A 17558-nucleotide genomic window follows, 5' to 3' on the forward strand; every position below is an offset into this window, starting at 1 on the left:
GACAGAAAGGGAGAAGTTGTGAGAGGAGCAATGAGGAACACCAACATAAAGAGTGGGATAGATGTGAGGGACAGAAAGAAGTGTAAGCTATTTTATATGGATATAAGAAAAAACTAAAATTTACAGCGTTATAAACAGCACGTACATGGAGGAAGAAACAAGCTCTATCAAGGCTTACAACTTAACACTAAATCCTCTTTTTCTTGAGTTGGTAAATTATATGTACCATCACTTTATTATAATATCAATAGATTCTGGTCCCACTAGTATTCATTACAGCTATAGTTTTCCAGCGAAAATCAAGTAATGCTTCCCTGTAGACCGGAAAAAAATGTGAAAAATCTATGTTGCTGCCTTGTACTCCACAACCCCAAAGTACAACGTCACACTCGCACAGTTGCACTGCCAAGTAGGGGAGCAATTATTTGTCCAAATAATCAATCAATTAATCTTTTGGTCAATAAAATGTCAGAAACCAGTGAAAAATGTCCATCACAATTTCAGGTCAAGGTAAACCCTATGAACTGTTTGTTTAAAGATACTCAATTTACAACAATAAAAAAAAAGCTGTAAATCTTCACATTTCAGAGTCTTGGAACCAGTAAAAGTTTGACATTTTTTGCTTGATAAACAACTTACACCATTAATCTACTATCAAAAATTGTTGTCATGTAATGGGTGCTCTTCAACAGAAAGTTGTAATTAATTATACTCTCCGCTCAGTTGAAGCTAAGGCCTGAGTAGGTGAGGCCTCGTGGCCCTGTCTCAACAATACATGAGAGCAGATCCAATTAGGGCCCTGTGCAGTACACTGGCTGTCTGAAGTAAAGCGAGGCTATGTTTAACGCGTGAGTGATGTCCCTGATGTGTGTTCGCTGTAGCCGCAATCCATGCACTTTGCCTTGCCGCTAATAAACTCAGGTCTTCACGTCTCTAATTAGCTGGTGCCTAAGAGACCTAAGCTTCATCAACCAATCTACTTCAATGAAAACCAACCACGTCTTGCCTCTCGGCTCTGAGGATTGGACTCTGTCTAATGGAGCGGTATCCTGCCATTTATAAAACCACTCTTGTAATTATTAACCATTCTGAACTCTGGTACGGTTCGGGTCCTCAAAACATTACAGAGAGAATTGTGATTAGTCATTATAGCCAAGTAGATTTTGGTAAGGTTTTGGCTTGATGGATAAAAACATTTGTGCGTAATTTATCCAAACTTCTCCCTAAACTGGCATTCAAGAATACATTACATAACTTGGTCATTATGAAAATACCATGAACTATCAAAAACGCACTTGAGACACCGTCTTCATGGTTACAAAGAGTGGTCTATTGGCTCAACAGTGCTCTGTTGTTATGGACTGTCACATTAGAGAAGCACTCCTCCCTTATCTATGGCTCAGGAGAAAGAGCAACTGACAGTCATCCTCTGGGGGAGTGGAGGGTGGGTGGGAGTGAAAGGGAAATAAAAAAAAGGGAGAGGGCAGGTGGACTGGTCCAGACAGCAACTGTCACATTAACTGATATCGGCTCGTCGGTCTTCCAAACGGTGTGACCCATCTGAGCGCTTAGAGACTTAACGCTATCATACACAATTAATGAGGACTGTCAGGATCATCTGTCTGATTTTGAATAAAGAAGAGGGGACGGGGTAAGAATAAAGGCGAGAGCAAAGAATGGAGGCGCGGCGAAGGTGAGAAAAGACCGAGAGACATTAGAGAAAGGCAGAGGTAGACACCTGAGGAGAGATGATGAAAGATAAAGAGGTAGAGAGGCTGGAGAGAATGAGGGAGAAAATCGAAAGATAGCGACTGAGAGGAGAGAGAGAGAGAGGGTGTGTTAAACAGAGTGCAGGCAGGTAAAAGGTTGAATGCGAGAGTCTCAGTCACTGCTCTCGGATAGAGCAAAGGTGGATCTGTGGATTCAACCTAGAGCCAGCAGGGTCACCGACCACCATTCAGCCTCAGAGACGCGACTGACATTATTAAAATGGCAAGACAGCCATTTGAAAATAAGACGGGAACGGAACTTTTGTATTTCATAAACTATCTAAAGTTTTTTTGAACGACGACCACAGATTGCAACTGTATTATGGACTCTGAAACAGACTGAGATGAACCCAACACTTTTCCACACCCCTGCATGTTTTAAAAGCATAGGCTTGATGCAAATAAGAGCTCTCACACATTCATTTTATGATTTCTAATGCAGTGTGGGAGTAAACTTTATGCCCTGCTTCCATGAGGCTTGTCTGTTTTCAGAAAATTATCTAGTTCAGTCATGCAAATAAGTGAGATTTTGACAATTAGCCAACATGGTAAATGAGTGAGTGGCTTTTGGTTACTCCAGCAACTAAAATGGTAAATGGTAAAAAAAAAAAAAAAAAAAAAAAAGGTAAATGGCACTTTTATCCAAAGCACTTTACGATGTTTCTGCTGCTCACTAACACATTCTCACACACACTGATGGCGCCAAGCTGCCATGCAGGGTACTGGCACAACCATCAGGGGTAATTTGAGGTTCAGTATCTTGCCCAAGGACACTTCGACATGTGGACAGGAGGAGTCGGGGATCGAACCACCCACCTTCTGATTGGTGGATGACCTGCTCTACCTCCTGAGCCCCAGCCGCCACGTCCACTACCGTCAGGGTGCCTTGAGCAAGCGCCAGATTGTTCAGCCAGTGTTAAGAAGTTCATTCACATTGCGTGAGTCCCTCTGTATTTAAAATATTCCAACCACCTCAGCCTCTAACAATAAAGGCTGAGATGAACACAGATCTATCACTGAGCCCGCCGGCTGAGCTCTGTCAGATCTCTCTTTTGCATCGATTCATAGATCTTGCTTCATTTTGCATAGATTTGCATACTGTAGGGAGATATTTGCATTTAGTATGGTCAACAGAATGACCCACCCACCTGCTATCAAAATCTCTGTGAACCCTATGAGGCAGAATGTGACTTGCCATCTGGCACTAAACTTCTTCCGAGTCCACTGTGGGTTACAATAGGCCTTGCCTCTTAACAACACCTCACTTATCTGACGCCACAGTCGTTCTGCTGCAATGCATCTATCATCGAGACAGTGGAATTACTTAAATTACATTAGCAAAACAGCATGTAAAGCAACCCATTGGCTCCAGCACGCTGTACATTAGCTGATTTCAACGCCAACGGTACTGGAGTGTCTGTAACAAATAAAAAAGGGTGTCTGGTAACTTGTCTAAGTGGCACTGGTGGGGAAACAATCATTTGCTGACACTATTCAAAATAATAACATGGTGCAAGGACAACATGACCTCTGTCATTGCTCTGTAATTGCTAAGAGACAGTGAAAGACATACTCTAGCCAGGAGAATCACTTCACAAATTGTTCCCACTGAAATCAACTGCTCAACCCATGACTTTCAAGAGAGAGACATTAGAAACCATATAGGCGAGGTCTTGTATATACCGCTGCTATTTAAACTTCTCTTTGGAATTTTAACATGTGTATTGTTTTATTGTGTGCGTTTCTTTCATGCTGGGTATGGTATTGAACTGATAATTTACTTTCTGTGTAATAAAGCTGTTTGAGACCAAAGCAAATGTCCATCCATAGAGTGGTTTATTAAGTTACAACATAATTTGAATCAGAAAATTATGTTCAGAGCAACAGAGTTCATATTCATAAAGGGAAACGATCTACAGAAAGAGGCCAGCTCTGCCATGTAGGTGGTTACCGGTAATTGACACAGCACCTAAGCCCAGCTTGGATACAGCATTTGCAGATTGGTCAAGCTTGAGGGGGGTTTCCTGAGCAAATTAAAATATTTAAAGTAGTGTTCAACTGGAAAATGAAATGACTAATTTTTACCAGAAGAGATCAGAAAAACCTCCAGTAAGCTGCTTCAAATGAATCATGCTGTAAATTACTCTGCAATTATTTTTTGTTTTTGTTACGCCTGGCAGAGATCATGTGTTTGGTTGTGTGCGCCTGTGTGTCCGTGTGTATATCCGTCTGCAGCTAATCTCGCATAATACTGGACCCATCAGCCTAATACTTTTTTGTGTACATTCATGACTGTACGCTCAAGGACCTTTCATGGTTGCGATGATTCACAACTGTTGAAAAAACTATTTTATAACGCCATTGACTGCTGACTCCTCACTCCTCTTAACCAGCCAGTAGGCACTGCCAGTGATCAACAACTGCAGCAAAAGGCATTTCCAGCAATCAGGTAGGCTAAAAACAAGTCTTTTGGCCTTTGTCATGGCTCAAAAACTGACATCTATAGAAAAGTTTGGTCTCATATTGAACAGGAGCATTTGCAGATTAATTCTGTACCTGATAGTATGATCCACTTAAGTTAAGTATGATATAAGATGAATAAATCCCCATTTTTGTTAGCTTTTCTGCCATCTTGACTGTAAGGGAGCTGGGAGGGACAACTGAGTGAGATTCAAGGAAGTAGGGAGGGGTTTTATTTTGTGTGATGTGTTACAACAGAATGTTCTAAATAACAAAATGTTATAAATAAATAATGTTTAAATTGAGAAGTTTGGACTTCATCATCGCGTTTGGTGGTTTAGGCAAACCCAGGAGGACTCTCCGTTACAATACCATTACACTATTCTTCACCAGGTGTGTCTGGGGGCATGTATAGTCTCAGTTTTCTTTGAGATGCAGAGATCTGTACTCTACTGAGTGCACTCTTCTAGTTACTCATACATTCATGAAATGCCAAAATAAGAGTGTAGAGAAAGAATATGAGCTGTATATCCTTTGTGTGCTTATTTGTATACAGAAGACAATGGCGTTGTGCAGTTCAGGGATCTTGTAAATGTCATGAAAATTAAATTAAAACAATACGCCTTCCAATTCTGATTACCAGTCTAATCATGAGTTTCAGCTTCCACTCCATGGTACAAGATCTAACCTAAGTATCCATGTACCTTAACAGTACTAGCACATCCATTATTACAAGCTTGGCTTGTCAAATGCAATTACCGTTAACGGATGGTAATTGCCTATGACAGATGAATGCTGATGGATAGGTTTTGGATTCCAATTCCTTGCGCCTGTTGTGCAGTAGTGAATACTATATTCAAACATCAGCATCTAGCGTGGCTACAGCTCCTGCCCCTCACCATCTGCTTGGTGCTGTAATGATAACAGCATCCGATAGCTATGCACAGCATTAAAATGCCCTGCTGTCTCAACAGTGCAGAAGAACTCTCCAAAACAGCCCACAGGACTTAGTTTACACTACACAGAGATAGGAAGAAAGGAACAAAATAAAAAAAAGAGAGAGAAACAGAGGCACCACAGGCACCAGGGGCCAAGTTCTATTCTAGCCCCCCAGCTGGACTGAATAACAGAAACATGTAGGGAGACATTTCAAGGTTTATCTTGCACTGAAGACCTGGATTATGAAGTCCTGATACATCATTAGCTAGTGCAATTACAGCATAGAATCCAACCTTGGTGGGTCTATGGAGCTTGGTTGAGAGAAAAGAAAGCAGGTGGGGTTGTTAAAGAGGAGAGGGAGATGGATAGGCCAAAGGTATTTTACTCACACAGACTCTACAGTTCACAAGATGCAGGGCTGAGAAGATGAGGCAGGGAGAAGAGATGCTCAGAGGAGGAGAGGTGGGGGAATGGGAGATAAATTTCGTGGCATTGGCACGTTGTATTTTTCACTGAAAAGGGTCAATGTTTCACAACAATCATTGCTGCTGGTAAACAGGGAGGCCATGATAGCTTTGAGGGATAGACAGAGGGGAATCTGTCAAGTTAACAGCTCACTATTGCTACTGGATTGTGACTTAAATCCATGCTGCCCAGCACAGGCTTATAGGACTCTACAGTATCCCGGCACTGCCTTGTCTATCCCCAGATAACCCCATGACACCTCCCCCACAAACACACTCAGCAGTGGGGATACCCATGACCACAGACGTCCCCTTTTTCTTGCGTTAACCATCAACGAGGTAACTGTGAAGCTGACTAAATATCAGAATCGATGAGTAAGCCCCTACCTGTTCATGAACAGTGGACATATAAAAATTTATATAAAATGAGTATTTGCTGGCCTGACATATAAACTGCTTATCTGGGTTATGGTGGCCATAGGTTCTTAAATATTATTATCATATATCATGATTTTTGTGATTTTCTGTTATTTATATACTGTTATGATGTTGGACGTCTATGTTAAACATGGTCAAAGGTCTAAAACTTGAGGTTAATGTATGTAGAAAAGCTCCCTGTAAGTCAAAAAGCCCAGGCATTCAGTCTGCCCTGACCACTTTGTTTGCAATGTTTTCTCTACCTTGCCATTGAGCTGGAGTCGGCTAAACTGATGGGCTGCATAAAGGATATGTATCAGATAAAATAGTTTTTTTTTTAACTGTAAACCATGCAAAAATATTCTAGAGCACTAGATTAAAAATATAGACCTGGAAATGTGCATAATATGTCCCCTTTAAGCATAATTGTAGGCATACAGTAATGTGATGCTTAACTGTACTGAATGAAGGGCTTACTGCAAGCAGTCTGGTGCTCAGGTCACTCTGATTAGCATCTAATATAAAAAGGATTGAGACTGCAGGATTTGCAAAATCCCCAGAAATTTCTTCCATTCATGCCTCCTTTTTTTGCCACTTAACCAGGTCAGGGTAACAATGGCACGCTAAACAAGGTAGCCCAGACATTCTTTTCCCCAACTAGCTCTTCCTTGGGGATTCTGAAGCATTCCCAGGCTCTGTGGGATGTGTAGTAACCCCTCCAGCATGTTCTGGGTCTGCTTGGGGTCTCTTCCCAGCTGGACGAGCCTAGGCTATCTCCATATGGAGATGCGTAGGAGGCATTCCTGATCGGATGCCTAAACCGCCTCGACTGGCCCTTTTCAACACACAAGAGCTGTGGTTTACGCAACAAGATACTTGTGAGTGTCTGAGCTTCTCATCTAATCTCTAGGGGTGAGCCCAGACACCCTATCTGGAAAACTCATTAAATCAAGATGAATCAATGATCTTATTTTACTCACTAACCAGAGCTCATCAACACAGGTGAGACATCAACTAGTAAATCCAGAGTTTCACCTTCAGGCTCAGCTCCATCCGTAGTCAGGTACAAAACTCACATCACTGGCAATCTCAGGCTCCATCTTCCCCTCTCTCATGAACAAGATCCAACCTTCCATGTCCTACTTCACCTAGGCCATTAACTTGCTCCCAAGCTGAAGTGGGCAATCTGACCTCAGACTCAGAGTTACTGACTCTTTTCCAAACTGGTTTATAAGTCTGATGCGAAGCAAGCTAATCCACATTGGCGGTCACAGTCTGATTAAGCTAACAGTATTACATAATCAGCAAAATATAGTGATGCAATCCTGAGATGACAAAACTGGAAACTCTGCAATTTAATCATTTAATTTTCCTTTTACTTCACAAGAATGGTGTTGTCTGTAACTAAATCTGTATTCCTACAAAAAAGGTGCCTTGGAACTGATGAACAATTAAACAAACGTGTGACATGAAACTTGGCGGCATGTTTTTGTGGAGAAACTTACTGTGCCACCAACAATCCTGCCCAAGGGGTACCAGGCTCTTTCATCAAACCAGTTGAGAAACTCGTAGAAGCCATTTGTGGTGAGATGGTGTGTTGATCTGTAGTTAAACCTAAAGGGACAGAAGAAAAAGAGAAGACTTAGAGGGTTAAGGTTCGAGGCACAACAACAACCACACACAGAGAGGGAAAATCTATTTCCGTTTATTAACCATATTTTGCCAAAGTTCTTAAGCTGTTGACAGACCGAAAACACTTAACTCTGAGAAATAATGGGTTATTTCATTTCCAGATTTTCTGAAGGCGGGCAGAACGGCTAAAGCTGCAGAGATTTTGCCTTGTTAGAATTGGGAAGATAAAGCCTCCATTCACTATGTGAGCCTTTGTGCTGATGCCAACGACTCTCAGGTCAGCCCTCGGTTAAAAAATGGAGAGATGAAGGGCTCTCACACATACTGTGGCATTTTTCAGAACAAAGCCTGCTTATTGTACAGATAATTCCAACTGCAGCCAGTGGCATGTGCTGATGTGACAAAGACATAAAATGGGTATGGAGTTAGATCAGAAAAAAAAAAAAAAAAAAAGCCAAAAGAATAAATATAAGAAATATCACTGCAAACAGGCCTTGATTCACACTGTAGCTGTGGTAAGCTGAGGGGGCTGGAACAGTGTCAAGCAGCAGAACGAAAGAGCTGACACTGTTGAGAAGACTGCTGCCAAAGAGAACGGAGCAAGTGTTCAGTATATCTTCTGAGGCACCTTCTTTGATGCGCAGCTCATTAATGTGGGCTGCTCTATGGTATGCTCAGATAAAGGCTCATATACCTCACGTAAGACACTTGATGCATAGAGAACTTATAGCGAGGCAGAGCACTTCACTGGAGGACAATTACCTGCTCTGGCTCACTCTAATAGAGATGTATACCGGTGCGACTAATCAGCCCAATAGAGCCAACCAACACAAAGTAAGATTACAGTGAAGAGCCTAAAATGCTACAAAATAATGCAAAGATATGTTCAAGTGTGATTTAGTTTGAACAACCTTAATTTTTGTATGTACTGTATCTTCACTCCAATTTCTTTCCCCGAGACCAAACATGCATGCGTGGCTGTGATAAAAGGCTGAGATCTAAGCCGACAATATCACACTGATGCTGTGTATCTGTGTTTCTGTACATCCTCAGATCACATACATGCCTACCCATGTAGTTTTCTAACCATGCTTAGTGATAACTAGAGCCTGATCGATCAAGTCAGATGGGTGATATTAGCTTATCGCAGATATATCGTATTGTTGTATGTGTCAGCTGAAAAGTAATAAGAAATTGCAGAAGAGAAATGTCACGGATATGTTTGCGGTAATTGAAAAAACGCTGTTGCCATTAAATGGTTTGCCATCTAGAAATCACTGACAAGTTTATTTTTTACTGTAAAATGTCCTGCTCAGTACATATCTCACGTTTCTTTCTTCTGCTCATTAAGACTATGTAATTATATGAATACGCTGCTTAACACACTTTGCATTTAAGTTTGCTATTTTAATAATACAAATTATTAAGAAATTTTTATTAATCTCAATCTGAATCTTCTTCATAAACAAACATAGACACTCATGGGATACATATGACATATATTTTTTTAAATTGATGCACATGCAACATGAGAAAATGTAGAAAATGTTTAGAAATTCAGAAAAAATTAAAAAACCTTAAATTCAGAGACAATTGTTCCATAGCCTATGACCTACTATTCCTCCAAACTTCACTGAAAACGCTACACTAGTCCTTGAGATATTCAACTATTCTTACAGACAAACAAACAGGACCTTGATGGAGGCAACTGGGAGCAAATAAATCCCAGTAACATTGTGGTAATTAATGCTATGTTCATTGTAGAAAGAATAAAAAGAAGACTACAAAGAAACGCCTTCACAGAACACACAAGCAGAAAAAAGGTATGACCTCAAAAAAGTAAGAGAAATACAGGCCCGTCAACCAACCCTAAATCAAATAAACAACATTTCCTTATTTCCATCTTTGCCACAGCAGGCATTTATTCAGTTTATCATGGTTTGTGTGTATGTGTGTGTTTGTAAATGCAAGTAAGACGGGGGGAAGAGGCAGCATAAGAACACAAAGCTGCCGGAGTGTGCGCCACTTACACTCATGATCAGGACAGTGTGTTTTAAAATTGCTGGCATGAGGCGCAGCTCATTAATCATCACAAAGTGCCTGATTTTCTACCTCCTCCACATCACACTTGAAGCTGGAGCACTCCTCCCTCATGCAGGGCCTCCCATCTTGGCTCTTGTTTCCAGCGAGCCTATGTTGGTCTGGCCAGGTATTAGTAATTTCAAACCCAACACTGAGAACACGCTTCTTGTGTTCATCTTAAGCACCATGTTTCATTTTAAAGATCAGCTTTTGCACAACTGATTATACTGTAAACATTTCCAACATTTTTATCCAGTCAGTTTTAAGACTATTTCTTAGGATAGGAAACAATTTCAGTGATTGATATTTGTTTGCAACTGTGTTTATATGATACATTTTGAATTTCTGTTTTATATGCAGATATACATCACTTAAGTTCAATGTTTATTTTTAACATCAGGCTGCACTGAAAACTACAAATGTAAGTTCTCTATAGATAGTTCAGAGAAGGAAAGTAATTTTTTCATAACAGCAGGTAGTAAAGTGATCAGAAATTACAAATGCAATCTTATGTGTGCCTAGATGGAAAGGCCAAACATACAAAACTATAACAGGCGTTGTGTTTCTTAAAGTGATCTTGAAAAACTATTGAGGATCTGGTGTGTTTATCCTTGTTGTTCCTTTAGGCATTCCCATCATATAACTCAACAACCCAAAGGGCCTGAGTCAGGACACAGTACAGACTTTGCCAAACTCATTTGGCCAAACTCATTCCAGCTGGAATTCAAGAGTCACACAGAAAAGTACACACTTAAATTATAGTTGTATCCCAGTTTTTTGGCTAGTAAAAATTCACCTTAAAATGTACTGTCAGCCATCAAAGATTTTGCTTTGTCCATCAAAACTTAGTTGTTCCATCATGCAAAGCTTTCTTTACTGCACATAATTTGCTGTGTCCAACCAAACTGCTCCTCAAAAATCAAATGGTGGTTCAGACAATACTTTTGTTCTTTCATTCTGTGAGTGTATTTCCTTACATATAGAGGTGTACAAAAAAACCACAAAGTAACAAAGTGCAAAGCTGCAGGGGCAGCCAGGTGTGAGAGAGTTCTACCACAGAGGGATTTCCAATGCAGGCGGAACTGGCTAGCCACTTCTGCCTCATTGTTCTTTGGCTGTCAAATCGGCGAGGCAGAAACAAAGCGAATTCAAAGAAAGCATTCTAAAAGAAAACTTTGCGAGCTGCCAAGCCATATCCACAAAACCCATTTTCCAATGATCTCGTGGACAGCCGAGCAGAGTGCTTTATCCCTGCCCTTGTCACTTTGATGGGACGGATGATGTAGCTCTGCCAGACACATTAGCAATTTAATGCATAGCTGCCAATATGGTCTCAGGCAACAGAGCACATAATGACTAGGAATACCACTGCAGCACCCCCAACAACCAGAAAGTGAGGTTCAAACCTGGCAACACCACCTCTAAACGCCATAAAAACACACTCCTGGACTGATAGCGAGGAAGATCAAGGGGAAAATGGGCCCCTATATTAACTCACCAGATAATATCTCAAAACAACAATGAAAATTAGGAGCGCCATACTGAGCACTTTAGATCACTTGGGGCCCCCCTGCAGGCATCATAATTCATTTTAATCAAGGTCCGTTTCACTGATTACCAGTTTCCTGTTGAGACAGGGCCATCATATCAGCATGACTAAGAGGGCTCCATTGCTGTTTACAAGCCAGTAATGCCTCATTCAGTATCAACTACTTAATCAGATGCTTCATTGCTTTTTCCCCCCACTGGTTCGTGATATGGTGAATGTCTGAATAGACTTTTGGTTCCACGGGTGTAATCATCAACCTTGACTTATTAGCCACCTCTGTTCTGAATGGATGACCTGCAAATGAGAGACCACTTAGGGACCCAGAGGGCAAGTAAGAACATCAACTAGAAACACATCAGATGGGCAAGTTTGAGCATCGCCAAGACATCAAGTTATTGGGTTGTTTTTGTTTTTTTAACACAGCGGTCTCTTGGTATGACAGAGGAGGTCTTTAGTAGATTAAGATGTGGGATGTTTGTGACTTGGACCATAACAGACAACCACAAATGAAAAGTATGTTATTTAATATCACAATAGCCAGCATCATCCAGTTGAAGGACGGTCTTATGAGCCACTAGACTTACTTGCAACCCCAACTGTAATGCTGGTACACTGATTAGGCTTCCAGACAAGCCCCTAGCTGTTTCATGACCACTTAAAGAACAGGATTACAACTATCTGCAGCTTGCAAATTTGCCTTTTAACAGTCTCTCAATGGGATTTTCTGGTTGGATTACCTGAGAATGGCAAGATAGTTTCCACACTTTTCCCTCCTGCCCCAAGACTAATACCTCCATGCTGGTGGAAAGGGTCACACTAACAGGCTCATTGGACAGCAGCCAAAGCTTTAATAGTGCTGAGTGTCCAGCATGCTTGCCATCACCTGACAAGATGAGGCATCCTGGCGTATCATCTGGGTGCAATATCACTTTATTCGAAGTGTATGTGTGTGTGTGCTTGCTTGTTCAATGGCCCAATAAGGTAATTGCAATCTGTGGTTGTGTGATGGCAATATCGCACACATGTTACAAGACGTGACTTAATGAATCTGAAATTAAATATTAGCTATAATTACTAGTCTGCCAGCATGTGCAGTAGGTTCCATGAGGCTCTGTCTCAGTTAATATAGGATTGTTTATACAAAGAGAAGCGGCAAGAATTACATGTACAGTGTCATTAGAAGATAAATACAAAATAAGCAACTAATTATTATGCCAGGTCATTATTTGCCTAAACTGGCAAAAGTATAAATATCCTAATTTCAATGTTGGAGCACTTGCTGACACTGCGGAGAGCATTCCTTCAATTGAATCCTGAGTGCAGAGCTCATCTTTTGATCTTTTTTTAATAGGTCCAGGAAAAGCCATGCTATTGAAAACTCCACCCAAAAAAAAACATTACAATCCCAACCCTCATGCTTGAAATACAAAAGTTTCTAATTACATCCATAACGAATTAATCTGTCATGTCGCTGGAATAAGACTATCTATACCGTCACAAGACAAAGAAATGGTGTTTGTAGAAGCAAGGACTACAGTGCACACAGCAACTAGGATTCCCAAAGTAACAGGAGACAAAAAAAAGTATTAGATGAGACATGTTGAGAACTTAATCACAATACTGTACTGATTTAATTTCTATTTAGATCAGTGATTAGCAATGGCTTCATAACAAATTAAAAAGAAAAGAAAATTGGCCCCTCAAATTGAAACTTCTCAGAATAAACCAGCTAAAAGTAGTAACACAACCAGATGGTTCCTGTTTTTGTTTTTTGTTTTTTCCTTGGTGGGGTATAAGGTCTTCCTGACGATATGCAAAGAGATTACTGCCTGTTGAAACTAATGAATGAAAAGTGAAAAATGGCATTGCATCTTGAGGTAAAGAGACATAATGGCATAAATATTGACTTGCCTTGGGGAATAACTTCAATACACATTACTGTGCTCCTGCTCTAACTGGGACTAGCCATTAGAGAGAGAATGGCTATAAACCAGCATTGTTTATTTGCTCCAATACCTCCACATTTTGACAGTGAAGATAAATACACACATAAAACAATTTGGGCATAAAAAAAGAGGCTGTTGGGAGCAGAGTTATTCATTTCTGAAATGGAGCATAAACTGATAAAGACTTGTCTGTGCCTAGGTGCTATTTTGTGAATGTGTAGGTGCTATGTCTCTTACTCAGCAAATGCAGGAGAAGGCTTGAGGATTGTGATTTGTTCAGTCTTGGAAAGTGCTGCTTTTGTGTAAAATACTCAGTCTGAGCTATTTAAAGGCAATTGCCAATGAGCTCTTCTTTTTCCTGATATCAGATTTATAGAGAACAGAGTCACTGCTATTGACATCCTAATTATCTTTTCACAGACACACAGTCCCTTATTCACACCTGTGTGAAAACAGCTTGGCAATACCTAGGCCAATAAGCCAACCAGACAATCCTATGTTCTATGTAGGTAACGCACTGCACTGTCTCTACTGTAATTAAACTGTTTCAGACAGAACAAACAACAAATGTATGAGTAATGTCAGTAACAGCAGTATCATATGGGAAAGATCAAATGTAATGTCATGTTAGTAATGAGCAGGAGATGTTGTAATTACAGATTGGAAAGTGCAGCTGATCCAACACATTGTTGAGAAAATACTTAGAATAGCCCTTCTGTAAAGGTATTTAATGTACAATGGAAGTAAAACAGTTTTGAGACTGGTGTTTTCTATCCCAAGATAATTGTAATGTAAATGGGAGTGGTCAAAATATTAGCATTGTCTTTTAACATAATACAACACACGACAAAACTGTGTCAACCCCTCCCTTCCAACCCCTTTCTGTCTCAACAAAAATTAAACGAATGGATAGTTATGATGGAAAAAAAATCAGATCTATTAGGCCTATTTGTAAAGCCCCTTTCACACATTCTGGACATTACCCGGAGGAGCTGTATGCATGAACGCAAATGTCTGACTCAGCTGACCTATACATTAAACTGACTTTACCCTGCCAGCTCCCTAGTGCAAAGTCCATGTAATGTCCGATTGAACCCATGTGTGAATACAACAGGTAATTTTCTGGAGAATTCACAGAGAGCAAGTGGGCATGTTGATGACATTGATGACATGCGGCTGATGCTGGATAAACGCAGTAGGAAAGCTAAGTGCATAGTTGTGACTGGGCCTGAAAGCTCCACTGTGAAGTTAGTGCTAATGGGAGAGAGGACCTCCTGTGATTTCTTGTGAAATAAAAGCAGTTTTATTTCTGGTGAGAAGCTTAAAAACACCGAATTACAACCACAGCGTACTTTTTGCATCATGTCCTGCCTCCTGCACTCTCTACACAGGCACCATTCCTCGCCGAAAGCAAACGGAGTATTTCAAGTAGGTGATGTCTATGTCTATGACACGGACAATCTTCTGCTGTGTGGTACATGTGTGAAAGGGCAACTCCGGACAATGTCCAGACCCGATTCTCTGGACATTGTCCACATTTCTTATGTGAAAACAGCTTAGGATATCTGTGTTGAGTGTAAAAACAGGTTGCACTGACAAAGGAAACAAACTGACTCCGGAGTTCAGCCATAATAGGCTGGGTCAAGTTTATCACCACTTGCAAAACTGTAGGCTGATGCGCAGAGAATCCATCAATGACAAAACCATTAGGCAACTGCGCTCTCTGCATTCAATAACACTACAGAGAAGTGGCCACGTGGCATACAGTTAACCAACTGGAGCTAGGTTAGCATCGATTAGCAATTACAGAGGAAAGATGAGAAATCTGAACCACATTAAGTATTGGCTTGACACCACAGCAATTACCGTGCAAAAAGCATTCTTGGGTAATATTGGTGTATGAGTATAACATGAGCCAGACTTATAATGGCCAAATACCGTTAATGACCACATAATGTGAAAATATATATTACAATCTAGCTAACCTAACATTACCTTGGGAAGTCTTCAAATATCACCTATCAGACTTAATATTCCATTGCATGATTGTAGAAATGGAGCTGAATCTGTCCGAGTTCAAACAAACAGCTCGTCTTTTAAAAGAGTAAGCTTATCTAAGTGTGGGCTGTATAACAATGAATTCCCCACAGAGCTTAGCTTCCTATCTCCCAAGAATGACCATGACTGAACTCAGAAAGGACATGAAATCAGGACAAAGTACTGGGCAAATAATCAAAGCCTTTATGGATGCATTCCACCAACAGATGGTCAAGAAAAAAAAAATATAAAAACACGCCTAGAGCAGAGAATTCTCCTGTTCATTTACTAAATGTAAATTGTATTCCCCTCTTTAAAAAGGAAAGAATCACCGTAAGCATGCTGTTCTTGTACAGTTTGCATAGACTGAAATATCACTCCATAACTAAAAGGCCGACTTTTAAAAAAGACATAACAGCTTGCAGACACTAAGACTGAACCATTAGCATGTAAATAAGCCACATTACAATATTTCTGCCCAACTTCAACATAAAAGATGTCAGTCGGTAACCATGGCTGATAAACTGGTGTATTTCATTTGCAGAGACATTTCATAGGGACTGAAATTTCAGTGGTAAATCCATGATCTTGTACAAATCCTGTCTGATGAATATGTTGGGCTGACAACTGATGAATGGACTTCAATTGCAACAGATGTTTCTGTGACAGCTACTGCACACTACATGGACACCAGATGGAGAATTAGAAGCATGGTTCTCAACACTGGAGATTAAGTGCCAGCACAAAGATGAGCGCCACTATCTGCAATGTAGACACAGTGTGTGGGTACAAAATCTATATAAATTCTATACAATCTAGGGATAAATAAAGATGCATTGAACTAAACACATTAAAAGAAGATATACGATGGGGTTAGTATTGTAAAACACCATTTAACCCATAATCATCCTGTCCAAAAAGGACTGATGGTGAAAGCCTTTGAAACATAGTACAATATATCTTCATTCCACAGCAATTCACTTTACTAAGCCAATAACTGACGCCTGCCTCTGAGGAACCAAACAGAAGCAGCTTAGCGTTAAACCTGTGAAAATAATTTAAGATTGTTCCACACAAAGAGTGGAGAAACACCCTGCTGCTGTCAATATTAAAAGCTGTTTCATCTTGAGCTGAGTACCGATGAGTGGACACTAATGTACAAGGTAGGAGATGTTCAATTTTTATTGATAAATACTTACAGCGTCACTTGAGACCTTTCAACATTAAGGGACCTGATCATTTTCACTTCACTTTATTTGGTTTAAGCTGATTATGAAAAATGGATACAATAATATTTTGGCAGGCCAGTGAGACATTCAGGCTATGCTCAAGCACATGGTTTGACAAAATTAAACACACCAAACAAAGACGACAAAGGCAATACAAGACGAAAAATCAAAGTTGATTTTTGTCAATGAACGCATTGTTTCATAAAGGATTAACGGAGGAAGGTTAACAGTAAATGTTTTAAACATTTTTGTCGGCTGTTTGATGAATAGTTACGCATTATAGCATGAAAATTCCCAGACGGTGAATTTGTTTAAGGGCGCCTTATGTAAGTGTTAACAGAAGGTGAACTTTACTTGCTCTTAAAAGCTACAGACCCAATGAGCCAAACTATACACAATAATAGATTAAGAATCATGTCATACGTCCTTGAAACAAGAATGATTCAAAGGAAACTAAAGATTTGTACTTTGAGTCCATTTACAAGGTAAGGAGGGGGATAAGAAGTTACATTGAAAAGCACAAAGTCACAGAATTTCAAACTACGCCGTGCAAATCAAAGGAAATGGATGAAAGGCATGCCAATTCCACATTTAGCCAAGGAGTCCACAGGGGCAGCGGATTCTCTTTTATCAAAACCCACTGTTACCATCGACCAAAAATAAGGGAGGGCACTGGAAGAGCCGGGCAGAAACAGCAGGCAGCAGTGAATCCCAGAGATAGGGAGTAATTACTGGCACACAAAGAGCTTTGCTGTCATAACGGGCGGCTAATCAATTGGATATCACAAACACAAACACCGAGGACAAACAGCAGCAATAATTACAGGCCTAATCATCACAGACTGGGATCTCTATTGAAGGCATTCTCAAAAGAAATCACGTCTGAATGTTTCATCATGATTTGGAAAAAAAAAAGAACAGCACAGCTTTACTCTAAAGTTTCTAGTCTAACCACTGACAAGGTGTAATGAGGAAGGCAATTAACATATGTACAAGTGCTGATGGTGTACTTGTGTTTTTGCCCTTCTTATGGA

General features: G+C 40.3%; 1 protein-coding gene across 1 annotated transcript in view; it reads right to left on the minus strand.

Moving 5' to 3' along the window:
* LOC137198713 (dolichyl-diphosphooligosaccharide--protein glycosyltransferase subunit STT3B) overlaps nucleotides 1-17558 on the minus strand; it is an 84262-nt gene that overhangs the window by 41866 nt on the left and 24838 nt on the right. The window contains exon 2 of the mRNA XM_067612606.1: nucleotides 7555-7663. Within this exon, the coding sequence (XP_067468707.1) occupies nucleotides 7555-7663 (109 nt within the window). The remainder of the gene's footprint in view (nucleotides 1-7554; nucleotides 7664-17558) is intronic.

Source organism: Thunnus thynnus, chromosome 15 (genome assembly GCF_963924715.1).
Source record: "Thunnus thynnus chromosome 15, fThuThy2.1, whole genome shotgun sequence".
Classification (NCBI taxonomy): Eukaryota; Metazoa; Chordata; class Actinopteri; order Scombriformes; family Scombridae; genus Thunnus; species Thunnus thynnus.